Source organism: Meriones unguiculatus, chromosome 10 (assembly GCF_030254825.1).
Source record: "Meriones unguiculatus strain TT.TT164.6M chromosome 10, Bangor_MerUng_6.1, whole genome shotgun sequence".
NCBI lineage: Eukaryota > Metazoa > Chordata > Mammalia > Rodentia > Muridae > Meriones > Meriones unguiculatus.
In genome coordinates, this window is record NC_083358.1 from 32379260 (window position 1) to 32398040 (window position 18781).

At 42.2% G+C, this 18781-nt stretch overlaps 1 protein-coding gene across 2 annotated transcripts; it reads right to left on the reverse strand.

Annotated features, from left to right (window-relative positions):
• Window positions 1-2064: 2064 nt before the first annotated feature.
• On the reverse strand, window positions 2065-16687 carry Gins3 (GINS complex subunit 3). 2 transcript variants are annotated; one of them, XM_021641547.2, is made up of 3 exons: window positions 16403-16687; window positions 12163-12396; window positions 2065-5386 (listed from the first exon to the last, which is right to left on the reverse strand). In XM_021641547.2, exons 1-3 carry the CDS (start codon window positions 16586-16588, stop codon window positions 5249-5251), a joined length of 558 nt encoding a protein of 185 aa, XP_021497222.1. In that variant the 5' UTR covers window positions 16589-16687; the 3' UTR covers window positions 2065-5248. The 2 variants fall into 2 exon arrangements, with proteins under 2 accessions (XP_021497222.1, XP_021497221.1); XM_021641546.2 differs by having other exon boundaries at window positions 2065-7191; window positions 16403-16683.
• Window positions 16688-18781: the final 2094 nt, after the last annotated feature.

Consider the following 18781-nt stretch of genomic DNA (forward strand, 5'->3'; position numbering starts at 1 on the left):
TGACAGGGAGGAGGTGTATACGTGTGAGCTGTAGTTCCACAGTGATATATTCCTCCCCATTTAACTCAGCGGAACACTTTGTTCTCTTTGCAGATAACACGTGCTATAACCCAAGGCAAATGATTTTTATATAGTTTGTTTTATTTGAAGTTGGCAGAAAGGCCTTTTAAAAGCACAGTGGTTTATGGGAATAACAGCTTCTCAATGAAATAAGGTTTTTAATTTTTATTGTCTTTTAAAAAAGCCTTTAAAAAAAAATCAAAGGACTTGATTGTCATGCCTGGCCATACGCCAACATAATTTATCACTGGCATGTGGCTCTTTTCCCCACTGAAAACCTTTGGAAAGATTTGAGGAATTTAGCTGGTGGGACCCTCTGGAAAAAAACAAAACAAAACAAAAAACAGAAAACAAAAAACAAAAACAAACAAACAAAAAAGCAGAGCCGGGCACAGTGGCATATGCCTGTAATCCCAGCACTAGGGGAAGCAGAGATAGGCAGATCTCTGTGAGTCTGAAGCCAGCCTGGTCGACAAAGCAAGTTCAGGACAACCAAGGCTACACAGAGAAACCCTGTCTTGGAAAACAAAACACTTAAAAAAATCAATCAAGGCCTGATCTAGTTTCAAATCTGAGAAACTATTTACTGGACTGATCCATTACTTGCAAAGAAGCATAGTACTTAAGTGCTTCTGGACTCAAAGAGAACTAATAATGTATGGAGGACAAGATGATGGAGGCTGTGGAGAGTTTAACCCTCCCCACACTGAGAGCTGGTATTCTGGATTGAAAAATACCAATGGAGGATCTGGAGTTATGGCTTAGTAGTGAGCGCTTGCATATCATTTACAAGGACCTCACTTCATTCCTCCAAGAGCGACCAAGAAGTGCTGAGAAGCTGATGGTGTCCTGTGACAGTTTAAAAACTGTTCCTGTTTTGAAGACAGAGACAGAGAGAGAGAGAGAGCTCAAAACAAATCTCCACACTTCTTCACAGTTCGCTTGCACTTGGACTTACGTTTTCTTAGCTATTTATTCTTCTGTGTCCAGTGAAAACATTTCCAGGTTAAGTTTTAGTTCTGCATGCAAACTGTATGGCAATTGAGTCAGCTTTTTTTTTTTTTTTTTTTTTTTTTTTCCTCAAGGATGAAGCTGGGGCTGAAGTTGTCATGTGGGTTTGGAACTCGGTTTTTTTTTGTAATTAGCCACGGGTGGGAGTTAGCAGGAGCCTGTTGTCTGTTCTGAGTTCTGAAACAAGTGGCTCCCAAGCACTATTTTCAGAGCTGTGCCGACACTTGTTAATAATGTTGATATATAAAATTGTGTTTGTTCTAAACTCATTTAGACACAAGGAAGATTATTGAGGTGCCAGAAGAGAAAGGGAGAGGCAATTAAGTTACCGGTTGTTGGAGAAAGACTGCTAGAAACTTTAAGTACAGTCAAAGACATCCTTTTCTGTCAGCTGTAAGCACTAGCGGTTAAAGTGAAGACTGTTTTTTACCTTCACAAGGAGTTCACTTAGCTATGAACTCCGTAAGTTAATAGGGTTAGCTGGCCTGGATACAATGTTGATGCTATTTTACCTTTTAAAATAGATCCCCAAGGGTTAACATAGGATTTTGGATCGGATTCTGAACTTGGAATGGACATCGGTGGAATATTTGGTGTAGTCTGCATAAAGCCTGTGGTTTAACATGTCGTACCAGTCTTTGAAAATGTACCATGACTAAAGATGTTAGGGAAAGAACACAGGAAGACTCTCCTGTCCTATGTTTACAACTGTTCTATAAATCTGAAATTATTTCCATTAATGAAATAATGACCTTTATTTATTCTGACTTTGATTCTGGAAAAGCAGGCCGAAGGAGACCTTCTGGGGCCAGAAAGGTCCATGTGCCATTTCCCAAGATGAGAAGGCAGTCAATGGGACAGTGGAGCTATCAGCAGGAAGACCGGTCCAGCATTGCTGCCAGACAATATGGAGTTTCCTCCTAAGAGACCACCACCCAAATCATGCTGGATCCTTGACCACAGACAGGAAAAAATTTCAGGATGAGCCAGAGAGAAGCAAGGTCAGTGAGTTTATTAAGTAAAGATACAGAACAATACATGCTTAAATTTATGTGTGGACATTTTAAAGTGATGCCTAAAAAAAATGACATTAGTATGTATCTTAGACACAGAGTAGACTCTTAGGACAGAGAAGGGCAGCCAAACCTGATACACGGGCAAACTTATAAGAAAGTCACGTTTAGGTGTCTATAATTCTGTGGCTTTAGAAGGTACACTGCTCAAAGGACATAGAATAACTTAAATAAGATTTGAAGATTAAACAATGTTCTAAAAACAAATAAAAAATACAAGCTGGTTTATTTATTTTTCTTCAAGTATTTTCTTTCTGTAAAAGAAATTGTAAGGTACTTTGGAAGTGTGTTTTTGTTTGTTATTTTATTTACTGTTTTAAATATACTTTTCTGAGGTTCTATTTTAGAAAAGGGAATATTATCTCTGTAGGTAATCTTCAAAGCAAATTTGTTGGTTGTACCTTAGTCCTTAAATATCTGGACAAAGGACTTCAACCAAACTCCAAGATTAGGGACTTCTTTCGCTTGCATCCCTGTAAGTTTCCCTGTCTTCCTATCCTGCCTTCAGGGCTAGCTGGAGAATGCTGCTACTTGCCAAGCAAACTGTCTGGTTTGTGCTGTCTGCTTAATTAACTAGGCAGACAAGCAGAAGGGTAGAAAAATCCATGAAATGCTCAAAACAAAAAAGGCCGGGCCCATCAGCTCCATTCGTCATTTGCTCTCAATACAATGGTTTTGTTTCCCTGGGACATGCCCCACATGTCTCTGGACTCTTGGTCCCCATTTGATGGTGCTATTTTGGGACATTATTGAGTCTTCAGGCAGCAGGGCCTCACTGGAGGAAGCAGGTCAATGAGGGCTGGTCTTGAGCTTTAATGCCAGGCTCTACTTCCTGTCTTGAACAGGCTTTGTTCCTGTTCTGCTGATATGAAGAGGTGACTTCTGTGTGTCCCCATGACCACAGTGCTACCTGCTGCCATGTCTACACCCAATCTCCTCAAAAATCTGAGTCAAAATAAACCCTTCGCAGCAATGAGAAGAGTTACCAGTACAGTGACTCTGCCGACTGGCCCTTGCTTCACTGTACAATTTATCCACTACCATTATGTATTTATTTTTAAAGATTTATTATTTATACAGTACTAAGTCTGCATGTATGCATGCATGCCAGTAGAGGGCATCAGATCTCATTATAGATGGTTGTGAGCCACCATGTGGTTGCTGAGAATTGAACTCAGACAGTGCTCTTAACTGCTGCACCATCTCTCTAGCCCCTATTTATTTATTTTTATTTATACATTATTATTTTTATTTATACATTGATGTTTGACTGCATGTATATCTGTATGAGGGTATGGTATCCCCTGGAACAGGAGTTACAGACAGTTGTGGGCTGCCATTTGGGTGCTAGGAATTGAACCAGGGTCCTATGGAAGAGCAGCCAGTGCTCTTAAACCACTGAGCCATCTCTCCAGCCCCTTATTCACTACTATTAATAAAGGAAGATCATTCAAGAGGGCAGTATCAACAGCTAGCAATGAATTCCAACTCTGAGAGACCATAGTGGCCTCCACAGGCTCATGAGGAGTGGCACTGTTAGGAGGTGTGGCCTTGCTGGGGGATGTGTCACTGAGGCAGGCTGTGAGGTTTCAGATGTAGCACTCTCAGCTCTTCCTCCAGCACCATGCCTGTCTGCACACCACCATGCTTCCTGCCTTGCTGACAACGGACTCAACCTCCAAATTGTAAGCCAGCCCCAATTAAATGTTTTCCTTTATTAGAGTTCTGTGATCAGTGTCTCCTCACAGAAATAGAAACCCTGAAAGCTCTTTAGGTTTAGAGAAGTGATTCTCAACCTTCCTAATGCTGTGACCCTTTAATACAGTTCCTCATGTTGTGGTGACCTCTCCCAACCATAAAATTACTTCATTGCTACTTCTTAACTGTGATTTTGCTGTTATGAATCATAATGTAATCTCTGGTATGCAAATTCTATGAAAAAGATCATTCGACCTCCCAAAGGGCCAATCCACATGTTGAAAACTGCTGGTCTAGAGAATTTCATTATTTTTCTGTGTATGCTTGTATATTCATGTGTATATGCGTATGTGTGTGTAGGTGCACATAAATATGAAAACTATAGGATAAATGCTAGTGTCATTCCTCAGATACCCTCCACCTTTTTTTGAGTCTCTCACTAAGCAGGTAAGGCTATGTGCTGGGTGAGGCTGAGGATCTGCCTACTCGGCCTTCCCAGGGCTCTAAGTGTACAGCCACCATGCCTAGTGTTTCCATATGGCTTCTGGGGATCAAACTAAGGTCGTCATATTTGCAAGGCAAGCACTTACTGACTGAGCTATCTCTCCAGTCCCATTTAACCGCTGTTTAGAAAACTGTACATGTACTCTGTTAAAAAGCTAACCTTCAGTAGTTAACAAATGTTGAAATTACGGTACAGCGTAATTTATTTCATCTTTAAATTTTTAAAATGTAGCTTGTGTATAAGCACACACACGGGCTTTGGTGCATGTGAGGTCAGAGAGCAATCTAAGGGAGCATGTTCCCTCCTTCCACCAATTGCATCCTGGGGATTGGACTGAAGCTGTCAGGCTGGGCAGCAAGCACCTTTACCCAGTCATCTCACACCCATGTGGTCTACATTTTGTTCTACAAGATCCTTGAAGTACCTAGTTTCCCCTTCAACACAAAAACACCTACTTTCGGAAACACAGGTAAGGTTTCCAGTTTTCTTTGCCAAGGTCCATCTCGGCATGACCCAGCACTGTTTCAAGAATACTGATAAAGAGCTCTCTTGAGATTCCTTGAAGGATGGTGACAGAACAAGAAATCCCATATACTTTCTTTTAGTAGTGCTAAGGACTGAACCCAGGCCTTCTGACTGTTAGGCATGAGCTACATGAGCTTTTGGAGATGTTTAACATTTCATATTCCTGTGTGACTACTTCATACACAGCGGTCTGTTGCTTCAGGGGTGCTAATGGGAAATGAGTAGCTGTAAGAGGCTCAGCATTCTTAGGAGAACGTGGAATCTTTATGTAAAATAAGGAACAGGCTTTACACCTACTCAAAGCTCTCCAACACCTCCAGTCTCTCATAGATCTTCAACCACTGCCTCCACTAGCCATGGACCCCAACTGTTCCTGTCACAGATGTATGCTGCTCCTGCAAATGCACCTCCTGCAAGAAAAGCTCCTGCTCCTCCGTAGGCTGTGCGAAGTGCTCCTAGGGCTGCATTTGCAGAGAAGCTTCAGACAAGTACAGTTGCTGCGCCTCAAAACTGCCTGTAAATAGAACAAATGTATAGAAACCTAGTTTTTTTTTTCAACCCTGACCTGTTCTCCACACCTTTCTCTAAAGCATGTAACTGACAATAAAATGGTTGATTTGATTAAAAAAATAAAGGAACAGATTATTCCTGCTATAAAAGCAGTAAGAAAGGCCATTATTGGATCAGTGGGCTTAAGGCAGGTGTTTGTGTGTATGTGCCCCTGAGGAAATGTTTCATGTTTTTTGTTTTGTTGTAGAAAATATGTCAACAGTCTTGGTATTGTCTATAAAAACAAAGCCACCTGTGAAATCAGGTGTCATCTTCCTAGGGCACAGCACACGCCCACAGCATGTTCTCAGCGTTCAGGCACATGGCACAAACAGAAGTGTAGTTGCTGAGACAGTTTTGAGCATTACAGTCAGGTATAACCAAAGGACCAGTGCTTGGTCTGCTGACCCCTGGCAGCCCGACAGCCAGGCACAACACATATAAAATACAAAGCCCGTCATTTATTCAGAATGAAAGTCAACTGATAAACAATTTCATGTTAAGATATGCACTTAAATGCATGTCTGTTATTTTCAGTTTTTATTACGATATCTGTCATCTGGACACCTAAATCTCTCCATAATTACAATAAAGTTATTTTCCAGTAACTCTAAGATGCCAAGGGTGGCCAGTGGTGTGGAGAGATTGTCCACGATCCAAAGGGCCCTAGGAAATGAGGTTTTTTACTCAGCTTAGGGTCTGGAAAACTTGTTCCTCTCAGTTTGATGCAAGTAGATTCCCAGTAGGTGGTCAGGGGTCCTCTTTGCATTAATGTTGCAATATTTCCTGGGCAAATGTAAAGACATCTTTTCTACTAACACTTGCTAACACTTGTTTTATTTGTTTGTTTGTTTGTTTTAAAGCTAGGGCTCTTCACAACCTGATAAACACTCTTTAATAACTACTTTGCAATCCAACACCTCCCTGACAGCTCTTCTGGACGGAGTGTGCCCATGCTCTAAAGACCACTGATAAACACAAGTCCATGGCCCCTCTGGGTAGAATGAAGGGATGTGATTACAGGGCACAAAAGCTCCAGGTCGTCTCCTTTCATCTGACTTTTCTCTTTTTCTTTCAATTTCCTGTTTTAGAAATTGGGGTAAGTCTCAGCAGGCAGGCAGCATGGTGAGGTTGCTGTCCTTTGTCCAACCATGAGGAAGACAAGGCAAATAAGCTTAAGAGAAAGTTGTGAACGGGCAGAGATGACCCACTTTGCAGCCAACAGACCAGACACCTGAGGAATCCCAGCTCCAACTTGAATATATGTGTCTGTGCCTCTTATTTCAGATGCACTCTGGCCTCTCTTCAGCTGCATTCCCGGGCCAAAAGACCTATGCTGTGAGAATGGCCACTGCTACAGTCCAGAAAGACCAGCAGGGTCAAGGGCATCCACAACTGCCCCCAAACAGATAGTCCCAAGCTTTGAGACTGCTGAAGGCTAAAGCCCGGAAGCAGCACACAACTGGGTCTCCTGTGAAGTTAACTAGGTCTTATCAAGGACACAGAGTTAAATCCACATGTTGCAGTTCTGTTCTGATTTCAGTCTTCCATATTCGTGAACTTTCTCTTCTTGTAATTCTGAACGAGGCTGGAAGCTGTGATCTGAGAAGCTTGACCCTTTTCCCAACTCTGAAAGTCATTCAGGCCTTTCTGCCCTATTTGAAATAAGCCCCTCTCTGTCTCATCTAACCTGGCTAACAAGGCTGAAGTGTCTTCATTGTAAGAATTCTGGGAGGAGTCCATGATGCGGCGGAACCGTCCAATAAAAGTCTGAAGAAGAGTAAGAGAATCAGGGCCAATGTCACATCCCATGAAAGCCAGACCCACAGAAAATCTTTGCTAATCCACCTTCTGGGGGAGACAGAGGGCACACTCTGTAACACCATGTGTGTGTGCAGAGGTTAGAGGACAACTTCTGGGAGACAGTCCTTCCTCCCATCTAACACAGGCAATCAGGCTCGGCTGCCAGTGCTTTACCTCTGAAGCCTTGCTGGCCCTTAGACGTACTGTTTATGCAACATTTAAAGGTTTGTTTACTTGCTTACTTGGTTATTTGGACAGGGTCTCACTAGGTAGCCTCAGCTGGCCTGGAACTCAAAGAATCACCTGTCTCTGCCTCCCAAGTGCTGGGATTAAAAGTATGCACCACCACACCTGGCATTATTGTTATTTTAAAAAATTATCTGAAATGTGTATGTGGATATGAACACATGTGCCCTCATGTTGCTTGCTGGAGTTACAGGAAGTTTTGAGCAAAAAGAAGTGGGTACGGGGAACAGAACTTGGGTCCTCTCAAAGAGCCGTGTGTGCTCTTAACCACTGAGACTTCTGTCCAGCCCCTATATTGGAACATTTAGACAACTCCAAAGAATCTGGTCTCAGGGCTCACTGAGAAGGCTTGAGAATCCTCTACTACTTAAGAAAGCCTTTGTTTCTCTTATAGTAAAATAGGTTGTTATGGAAATTCAGTGGATGGTTATAAAAATCAGTGAAGTAACAAAAGTAAAACACACAGCAAGAGGCTGCCATATAATAGGCCTCTGGAAAAGCATTTCCCACTGTTGTTATTGGCAACAATGGCTACAGGAATTATAACCAATAGCTTTCAACCAGATGGGACTTGGATTTAACTGAATTCAGTTTCTGTTTTTCTCAGTCTAAGAGCAGGGTGGAGATATATAAAATCATTTTTCCATTGGGCTCTGAGCAAAAATCACAAGCCCCTACTCCAGTTTTTTCTTCTTATCTCACTGCTAAATCACTTAATCTAGAAGCAACTCTAAAACACTTACAAGCAGTGATGGGGAAAGAAAACACACAATTCATGTTTAAAAAAAGAAAAGAAAACTTCAATTCAAGAACAAGTCCTGTGAGTCAGGCCTATTGGCACAGAATGTAATCCCTGATACTGAGGGGGCTGAGGATTCCAAGCACAGGCCAGCCTAGAACATAGAGCAAGTTATAGGCCGTCCTGAGTAACTGAGAAAACCCCTCTGAAACAAACAGAAATTCAAAGTCTAAGTCTTACTAAAACAAACATGCGTTCCTCTTTTTTTAGCTTTCTATTCTAGAGTTTCATGAACTTGAGTTCAATTTTCTGGTCTGTAGTCTGTGTATGAGCTTTTTTTACTGAATGGATAGCAATATTTTCTTTTTTTAAATTTTGTGATATCAGGCAGCTGCAGAATAAGATTCAATTTTTTTTATGTGTATGAGTGTGTGGCCTGCATGTATGTCTGTGTACCACTTTCCTGTGGAAGCCACAAAAGGGTACTGGATCTCCCTGAACCTAGAATTACAGAAGGCTATGAGCATTACAGAAGGCTATATGGGTGTTGGGAATCAAATCTAGGTCCTCTGGAAGAGTAGTAGCCAGTGCTCTTAACTGCTGAGCTATCCCTCTAAACCCAAAGTTTTGTTGTTATTTTTTATACCTGATCTAACCGGGTAGACCACGCTGGCCTTGAACTCATACAGCGAGCCATCTGCCTGCTGACTACTGGGGTAAAGGTGTGCACCATCATACCCACTAGCCCCAAGTTTTTTCTTTTTTTAAGACAGGTTCTCACTGTGTTGCTGAGGTGCCCATGAAGGACAGAGGAAGGCCCTGGGTCCCCTGGAGCTAGAGTTACAGGCTACTGAGATCCACCCAATGTGGCTGCTGTGAGCCTAATTCAAGGCCTCTACAAGAAGAGGCTTTCTTAATCTATAAGCCATCTTCTCCAGCCCTTGAGCCAACAGTTCTTATAAAACTAAAAGAGAGGAATTAAAGTCTTTTAGTTATTATTGTTAAAGAGACACAAAAGGATGATAACGTTGTATAAGATTGTTTTATATATCTATTTAGTTACAGCTTGCAGTGGTCTGAATGAGAATGTCTCCTAAGGGCTAATGTATTTGAAAACTTAGTACACAGTTGGTCTAGTTTGCGGGAGGTCTAGAAAGTGCAAACTTGCTGGAGGAATTATGTCAGTGGGAGAGCGCTTTGAAATTTCAAAGCCTTATCCATTCCCAGTACTCTCTCTCTACTTTGTGCTTACTGTAAACGATGTGAGTTTTTAGTTTCCTGCTCCAGTAACCATGCCGGCTGTTTGCTGCCATGATCGGCTGTTATCCCTCTGAACAGTAAGCCAAAAGAAACTCTTCTATAAGAAGAGTCTGGTCATAGGGTTTTAACACAACAGAAAAGTACTGCTTATCTAATATTAACTGACATGGCACTACATCTTTTTCACTGTAACTGTGATTTTGTTGCTATTGTTACACGTCATAAAGGTGAACAACTGATGCTAAGACAGGCCATACAGCTTTAGTAAATCACAGATTAACTCCAGAAGAAAGGACACTAGACAAACAAATAATTCATGTATTTCCAAAAGGAGCTCCAGTCCAGACCAGCAACTGAGCCAGAACAGTTTAACAATGTGCCTATCACCTAGAAGCTACCCTCACCTTTGTTTCTTTTCTTCAATTTCCTGATGGTTCTAATTCTTAGGAAGTAATAAATATAAGGAGGAGCAGGCAGGTCACATATTTTTAAAATGATTCAGATAAGAACAAGAAGTTCTGGAGTCCTAACATACAAAGTTATAATGAGCTGTACATTTCAAGATGCTAAAAAATTTTTGATTTTTTTTTTTTTTTTTTTTTTTTTTTTTTGCCGTGGGGGGGAAAAAAAAAACTTAAGGGGCTGGGATGTGGTTCAGTGGGCAAAGAACTTGCCATGCAAACATGAGGACCTGAGTCTGAACTCCTAGAACCCATGTAAAAGCCAGGCACAGTACTGCGCATCTATCATCTCACAGCTTCTATGGTAAGATGTGAAGTGAAGATGAGAGATTCCTGGGAAGCTCACTGACTAATCAGACTGGCATTCTCAATAGTGAACAGCAAAACAGACCTTGAAAGGTGAGGATTGTCACCAAAGTTGTCTTCTGACCACTATACGTGTGTTGTGGCAAGAATGCACCAGCACTCACACATTTAACATGAGCACACACATAAACATGCCACATACACACACACACACACGAATATTGAAGAGATAGATATGTTTAACTTGACATAAACATTATACAATGTATACAAGTATTAAAATAGTACATATAAGACTTTGTTTTGAAGCCAGAGGACATTTTTACTAAAGTGTGAGAGAAAAACAGCAGGGAAGGCAAGCTGTAGATCCTGGCAGATGCCTAAGGAAGCAAGATGGAGAGGAGAGAGATAGCCATGCCTTTTGCAATGGAAGTTGGCAAGGAGCTGTACAGCAGAAGGTGAAGAGGACTTCAGAAAAAGAGTGAGAGACCCTAGGACGCTAGGAAAAACATGCTTAGGCTTTTTGGCCAGTAGCTGAAAGAAAAAGATCTACCATGGGAGGAGCATCTGGGAAAGATGTATACATTAACTTATTATTCCCTCCCCCACCCCAGCATGTCTTCAGGCGAACAAGCTTTCCTCTCGGATAGACTCCTGGTCAGCTGACTGACAACAGTTGGATTAACTGTTTTTCTTTTTAAAATACAGTATCTTTTATTTGTCCTTGATCATTCCACACATGTAAACAATGTATTTTGATCACATCCACCCTTAGTTCCCCCTTTCACTCTTCCAGGATCTAATATGTAAATCTTTATGGGTTTTATTCTGCGATGCTAGGGCTTGACTCATGGCTTCACACATAACAAGCAGGCGCTGGACCACTGATCTATATCCCTGGCTCAATAAAAAAAAAAAAAAAAAAAAAAAAAAGGAAGACACAATATAAATGCAGATCACCCCAGAATACCAACAAGCCAAGTTTATGGATCACACACTTCCCTAAGTGTGATGGCTAATCTCAGTTGTCAGCCTGATCGGATAAGGAGTCATTCCAAGCTGCTAGGCACTCCTGAAGGATTGTCTTCATTTGAAATGGGAAGACCCACTCTAAATAAAGGCAGTACCTTATGATGGCAGCTCAGATAAAAACAGGGAAGAAGAAAACTCCTTTCCAGTTTGCCCTCACTCTTGCTGGCAAGTTCACCTATCCTGTTGGGGTGGCACTCTTTAGCTTATGTTAGAGCCAGCAGCTCTCCAAAAATCCACGAGGTCTTCAGTATTAAATTAGGACTAGACATCCAGTCTTGTCTGAGCAACTACTGGATTCTTAATCTCTCTTGTGTGAGCCTTCCATTGTTGGACTACAAAGACAATATCATGTAAGCCAATCTAATAAATCCCCTTAATTGTTTTTTTCTTCTCCTACTAAAAGCTCTTTATTGTTCTGAGAGCTCACGAGTACTTTTTCCTTTTTTGAAACAGTCAGCCCCGACAACATATATTCAAGTAACATTATATGGACTGAGTAAGTTATATTTAGAAATACAGATGTATATAAATATATGCATACAATAACAATTAGTGGGAAAAAAAAAAAGAATGAATTTGAAAGACAGTCGGGAAGGACATATGGCAGGGTATGGAGGGAGAAAAGTTGTAACTAAAGTATAACCTTAAGAAATTTTTAATGCCTTAACACTGTTTTAAGATTTATTTTTATATAGGTATGCCTGTGTCCACAGGTGTCTATGGAGACCAGAAAAGGGTGTCAGACATCCTGAAGTTAGATTTACAGGTGGCTTCCACTTGACATGGGTACTGGACACTGAACCTGGGTCCTCAGGAAGAGCAGTACGTATTCGTAACCACTGAGCCAGCACTGGCTCCCAAGAGATGAACAGCCTGATACTTCACACTACTTACCTGCAGCAGAGACTGGGATATATCTGCACTCTCTGGACTGTCAAAATGCAGGAGTTGGGAGCCAAACCCATAGAAATGAGGCCCCATTTTGTGGAGGTCCACAACATTAGCATCTGCACTGAACACAGTCCTCCATCCTTCCTGATAAATCTTGGGAAGTTCCACTGAAAGGATGCGCCGCTTGTTGTCAAAGAGTCCTTTAGCCAGCCACAAGGGGAGCTCAAGTTTTGTACCCTGCGCCAGACAAGAACATAAAATTGAAATACAAAAGGCAAAGTCAGTATATGTGGGAAAAAAATGGAAATGAGTATCATCTGGGAAATACTGCCTCTTCTACTGGGGAAGTGACTATGCAGTTATCCGAAGAAATGAACCACAGACTTAGTTCTACCGGCATCCTGATCAGTACTTAGCATATAGTAAATACTGAGCAGGTGCTTATTTACCATAGATGGAGACTATTCAAAGAATGTAAAAAATTATATTCATTTGCTTTTGAGACCCTCCACTTCTGTTTTTGTTCTTTGTCATGTTTTAAGGGGGAGGTTGGGGAGGGCATACACTGTTACCTGGTGAACATGGTGTGTGTGGAGGCCAGAGGCTCATGTTCCAATGTCTTCCTCAGACACTTCTTAGTTTTGGGAGAGCTCTCTTGAATTGGCACTAGCTGTTTCAGCCAAAGTAAACTAGTTGGTCAGTGGGCTCTGGTGACACAACAGTCAGCCGTAGCCCTTCCCCTGCTGGAGTTAGAGACACAGTCATGCCTGGCTTTTTATGTGGGTTCTGGGAGCCAGACTCAGATCCTCAGGCTAAGGCGCAAGAACTTGACCCACTCGGCCACATCTCCAGACCCATATTTACTTATTTTCCCCCTTTGTTTTTCAAAACAGGGTTATATTCTTAATTGGTATGATAAATGGTATATTAATGGGGTACTATATGAAGCTGATTTGTATAATGTTTAAGTGACGTTAACCACCCATCTCCTCAAACATTTTTTTAAGGTGAAAACATTCAAAAATCCTTTCTTCAGTTTTTCAAAACAGCAAGTGCCTCATTATAAGCTATAGTCACTCTATTATTCAGCAGCACACCAGAACTCCTTAAGTCTAACTACAAGGGAATACCTGCTAATCAAGTTCCTGCCCCCACTCTCCCAGCCTCTAGCATCACTGTCCTACTCTCAATTTCTATGAGATTAGCCTGGGCTGAGGATTTATGCTATCAAGACAGAAAATAGATCATCCTAACAACAAAAACATGACAAAGAACAAAAACAGAAGGGGAGGTTCTCAAAAGCAAATGAATGTAACTTTTTTACATTCTTTGAATATTCTCCATCTATGGTACATAAGCACTTGCTGGGGGTCTACTATACGCTAAGTACCGATCTGGATGCTGGTAGAATAGAGTAAAATTGAATCAGTTTCAAGTCAGGTGGCATTCCCTTTCCCAAATCACATCATGGGTTCAGAGATGGCAGAATGTCCTGTTTTCAAAAAGAAATGGAAAACAACATGACAAATGAGATGACATGATGGACCAGAAATTAAAAAGAAGCAAAAGAGGGCTAGAAAGATGGTTCTGCAGTTAAGAGCACTTACCGCTCTTACATACTGGGCAGCTCACAACTGCCTCTACCTCCAGCTCCAGGGGGCTGACTCCTCTGACCTATACAGGCACCTTGTACTGATGTGCACAGACATACAGGCATACACATAATGAAAATGAATCTTTTTTTTTTAATGCAAAAATAGCTAGATTAAAACTTCCATCTCACAAGGAAGACCTTCTGTAGAGGGAGGGGCAATTGTTGGTATAATGTTCTTTTGGAATGTATACACTTTACCCTGGTTCATTCAAATGCTGATTTCTCTCCCCCACTCTCTGGTTTCAATCTGGACATTGAATTGTGATACTTACTCTAAGCATCACCTGTCTCAACTTTGTGTAAACATGCCAAAATAAACAACCAGCCACAATATTGAGCAAGGGAAAGGAAGCAGGAAGAGAGGGAAGAGCCAGAGGAGGAGAGGAAGGTGGGAGGCAGAGGAGAAGGGCAGGAGAGAGCTGGGAGAGCAGAGCTGGAAGAGAGATCTTGGAATGACTTGGAGAGATGGACTGGACCTAAGATTTCACTAAAACCAAGTATAATGTGGGAAATCTAAATGGTATGAAACTATGAGGGCTTGGAGGTTTAGGATGGAACAACTATTGCCTAGCATTGTGTTCTAGGTTAATTAAATAAATCATTGTCCCTTTGTGGTGATTTGGTTATACAGCTGTTTAGGACTAACAGCAGCATTAATAAAAGATAAACCAATAGTAAAAATTAATAGTCGCCTACAACAGGCAATTTTTAGGGGTAGAGTGGTAGATCAGTCAATAAACTTTCCAGGGCTGGAAACAGACACTCAGTGAAAGGTTGCCAGGCCAGGGCGTGAGTGGCCAAGATAGGAAAAAGAAGGGAGGAAGCCCAGCATTTGCAACCAAGTAGCAGAGTAATTAGGCACTGACTTCAATGTAAATTAAAAATATCAAATGGAAAATTCCAGAACTGAACAATACAACAACTTAAGAAACAGGTGGTGGTAAGGTCATTTGGTTTTTGTGTAGCACTTGAGACAAACACTAGCCCTGAGCTACATCCCCAAGCCCTCCACTTTTTATTTTGAGACACCACAAACTTACTTTGTAGCCCTCCGGTAGCCCAAGCAGGCTGTGGACTTGCAGTTCCTGCCTCAGCCTCTTAAGTAGCTAGTGTTAGAGAACTGGTCTTCAGGCCCTGCTCACTCTGCCTTTAGGCAGGTGTAGGGGCACATATATGTAATCCCAGCATTCTGTTAAGTGGTGGCAGGGCAGAGTTCAAAGCATATATCAAAATCAACAGGAAAATTATGAAATTTTATATCTGAGATAGAAATCTTCAAACCTAATTCTTGGCTGCAGAGGAATTCCAAATACTTTATGTAGACACTTTATCCCTCAGGAAGTAGAGCAAGACACTCTTACTCCTTCAGAGTGGCTGTCTGTAATAACTTCCAAACAGTATGGCAAACCTGAAAAATCCTACCTCAGTCTGGTGATCAGACTCTACAATAGGGTCAACAACACTAAGTGGATATGGCGTAGTAAAAATGCAAGTTGACCCCTGGGATCTCCCTCAAACCAACAAACCAGTCTGATCATGAGTCAAATACCAAACATACCTCCCTTGAGGAATAATACTCAGAAAACTGTCATTAGAAACAAACAAAAAAAACTGACAACAGACAAGAAAAACCCAGGGGAACATGACTACTAAATGTTATTACTTTTTCATTCTTTTTTAAAATGCTAGACTAGAAAAAGGACATGAGGTAAACTAAAAAAAATAAAAGCCAAGCCTGGGCATCTCTAAGTTCAGCAGTGCATAAAAACTAGGGAGGCAGAGGCAGGTGAATCACTGAGGCCAGTTTGGTCTACAAAACAAACTCCAGGACAGCCAGAGCTATACAGAGAAACCCTGTCTCGGAAAATAAATAAATGAAATAAATTTTAGAAAGAATAAATCCTTATGATAACGGGGAGTCAATAAAGCCAACACTTTCCAAAGTCAAGAAGTCTGGCTCTGGGGTATAGAGCTCAGTGGCTGCAAGCTTGTCTAGCATGTGCAAAGCACCAGGTTCCACCCCCAGCCCTGGAATAGTCTTCAAAACCACGCAGGTCGATTTTGAAGACTCACTGCTCTGTGAAGCTGAGAAGCGGCCCAGGAAGCAAAAATGCGCCTACTATTTTGTTGTTGTTGGCAATCTTTTGGTACTACTGATTCTCAAAATTTGGTGTTTTGAGAAAAAGTACCTAGAAAGAAATACCATACAGACACCCTTTCTAAATAAAACTTAAGTGTTAACAGGAAATGAAAGTAGCCATAACAAGTTACGGGTCTTGGGACAAACTCCTAGTTGAATCCATAGGGCCCTAGGTTCGAATCCCAGTTCATCACATACTGAAGGACACTGGTTTCTTGGGTTTATGGGAGGACAAAGGGGTTAACGCACGGAACTGCAGTTGCCATATTCATTCCGAACACTGAAAACTGTCTGAGCAACCTTCTTCTGAGGGCTGAGTTGGTTAAACCAGCATGGACATGCTGTGGGACCCTGGCCTAGGTTCTCAATCTCTGTTAAGTTGCCTAAGTGAGAGGATAAAAGTGTGCGGCTCCCCGCGCCCCCCGAAGCCTCCCCGGGGCTCGCCTCACCTGCGGGAGCGCGTGGTCCGGCTCGGCGCCCGCGCCCCGCTCCAGGAAGAAGGCGCCCAGGCGCGGCAGGGCGGTCTCGACGCGCACCGGCAGCTTCTCCTGGGACATCAGGAGGTCGTCCAAGGACAGGAAGTTCTCCTCGGGCCCCAGAGCGCCCGACTCCACCGGGAAGTAAGCCTCCGACATGGCAGCCCGTCAGGGTGGAGAAGGCCGCGCCACCGCGGCGAACCCGCCGGCTTCAAACCCGCTTTCCCGCGCCTCGCTCGCCAGACCCGACGAGACGATCGCGGCGGGCCTGCGGCTGCCTAGGCAGAAGCAATCGATGAGGTCACAGATTTGGTCCGGAGTCGCTGCCGGCTGCGGAAGCCCTTGGTGAGTCGGCCGGAAGTTCTCCCGCAGCTTGTAGCCGAGGCTGGGAGAGGTACTTAGAAACTTGAACTTTGTTGGGGAGATGGCATGCTTTTGTGCTAACTGTACTGTATTCTGGAACCCTTTACGTACACAAAATTTAAAAACACCTTTGGATGTTTCAAATAAAGCCATTATATACTATGTACTCCAGTCCTCATTGACTCTGTCTTTATTACCGCGTGTTCACTGGTAGGTTAATTAGTGTCTTTAAAGACAACAGAAGAAACCAAAACGCAAGCACCACCCTGAAAGTTTGACTGCGTGCTAAGTTACAAACCATTTGTAGTATTTTGGTGGGGTGTGGGTTCAAGTGGGGAGGGAGTTTGGATGGAATGGTAGATTTACTTATGGCTGGCAAAGTCTTAGATATTTTCAGGCCCTTTCCAGCTTGCGTTATTGTTAACTGGCAAACTCCTCTTGTGGCTTTTAGCTTAGGTTCCTAAATGAGGAACATACACTAGTCCAGTTAGTCTTTGGACAGCCACGCTGCAAGTGGGAGTTCAGTGTCAAGTATTATCACGGGGTTGAGTACCTGAGGAGACAGGAAAGAATATGGTGCTAGGTTTGGTAGCACTACTCACACAGGGACAAAGGTTGAGGCGGATAGTTGAGAGATTTGCTACAGAATTTACCTACCGTAGAAGGACCTCTCTGGGGTAGTGGAGTTTGTGAGCAGTGTGTACACAGGAAGGGATGCACGTGGTTTTCATCTTTTGTATTCTTTTTTGGTTTTGAATGAAATGTTTTATTAATGTAGTTACATAATTCACTACATTTACGCAATAGCCTTCCAAATATGGATAAGAACTTTACATATGCTAAGCAACAGTCACTTGTTTTTTTCTTGCCAGAATACTTCTGTTAAACGGATGCTTAAAGTATTCATGCCACATTCTTTACTCCCCACCCCCTCTTCTTTTACCAACCATTGCTAGTCAGTTTACAACAATTTATTCTAGACAGCGACTTTTAAAAGTCCCAGTGATGTCAAGCATGGTGACACATCCCAGCACTGGGGAAGCTGAGGCAAGAGGATTTCAGGTTTGAGACAAGACTGGGTTCCATGGTGAGACCTTATCTTCAAAAACAATTACAAATAGCCTGCTTGTCGACATGGCAGGGTCAGAAGCAAAGCCAGGATGTGAGCTACACATGGGCCGTAACCGTTGGCAATTTCCTGATGTGTCCAGATCTTACACACAGCTGCTTCCTGATGCACAGTGGTTCCGCTCACAGCATTTTACTTTACAATGGTACAAAAGCTTATCTGTATGACCATTTCTTTATTTTCAATACAGTATTCCATAAATAACACGAGATATTCAATGATCTGTTATGAAATGGGCCCCGTGGTAGATGACTTTGCCAAATGGTAGCTTAATATGTGTTGTGAGGACATTTGAGGCTAAGTTATGCTAGCTTGTAGGATCAAACATATTTTCACATAATATTTTCAATTTGTAATGGGTTTATTGAAAAGTCACCCTGCTGTAGATCAAGGAATATCTGTATTTAATGAAAAGTGCATTAAAGATAGCAGGGATAAAATTGTTTTCATCATTTTAACTTGAAGTTAAAATGAGCCATTTTAACCTCAAGTAATCCTTGCCTGGCCTTCACTTAGAATGTCCTAACCATATTTTTGAAACAATATCTTGTTATGCAGCCTAGGATGGCACTGAACTCAGGAGTCACCTGCTCAGGCTTCCAAGTCCAAGGGTTGCATCATTGTTCCTTCCATATTTAAAAATTCTCACTAGCCATGCTCATAAAAACCAGAGAAACTTACATTCATCTCCTCCACCCCCCTTTCTCCGTGCTGGTCCCTGTAAACATTGTATGAATGGAACTGTCATCCTTAGCATCCCTCCACTTCTCTCTTACACAACCGGATCACAGTTATTTCTTGCCTCAGCAGCCACACATGCCAACCATTGCCAGGTGTGCTGGGTTTGCTCCATCAGCTTG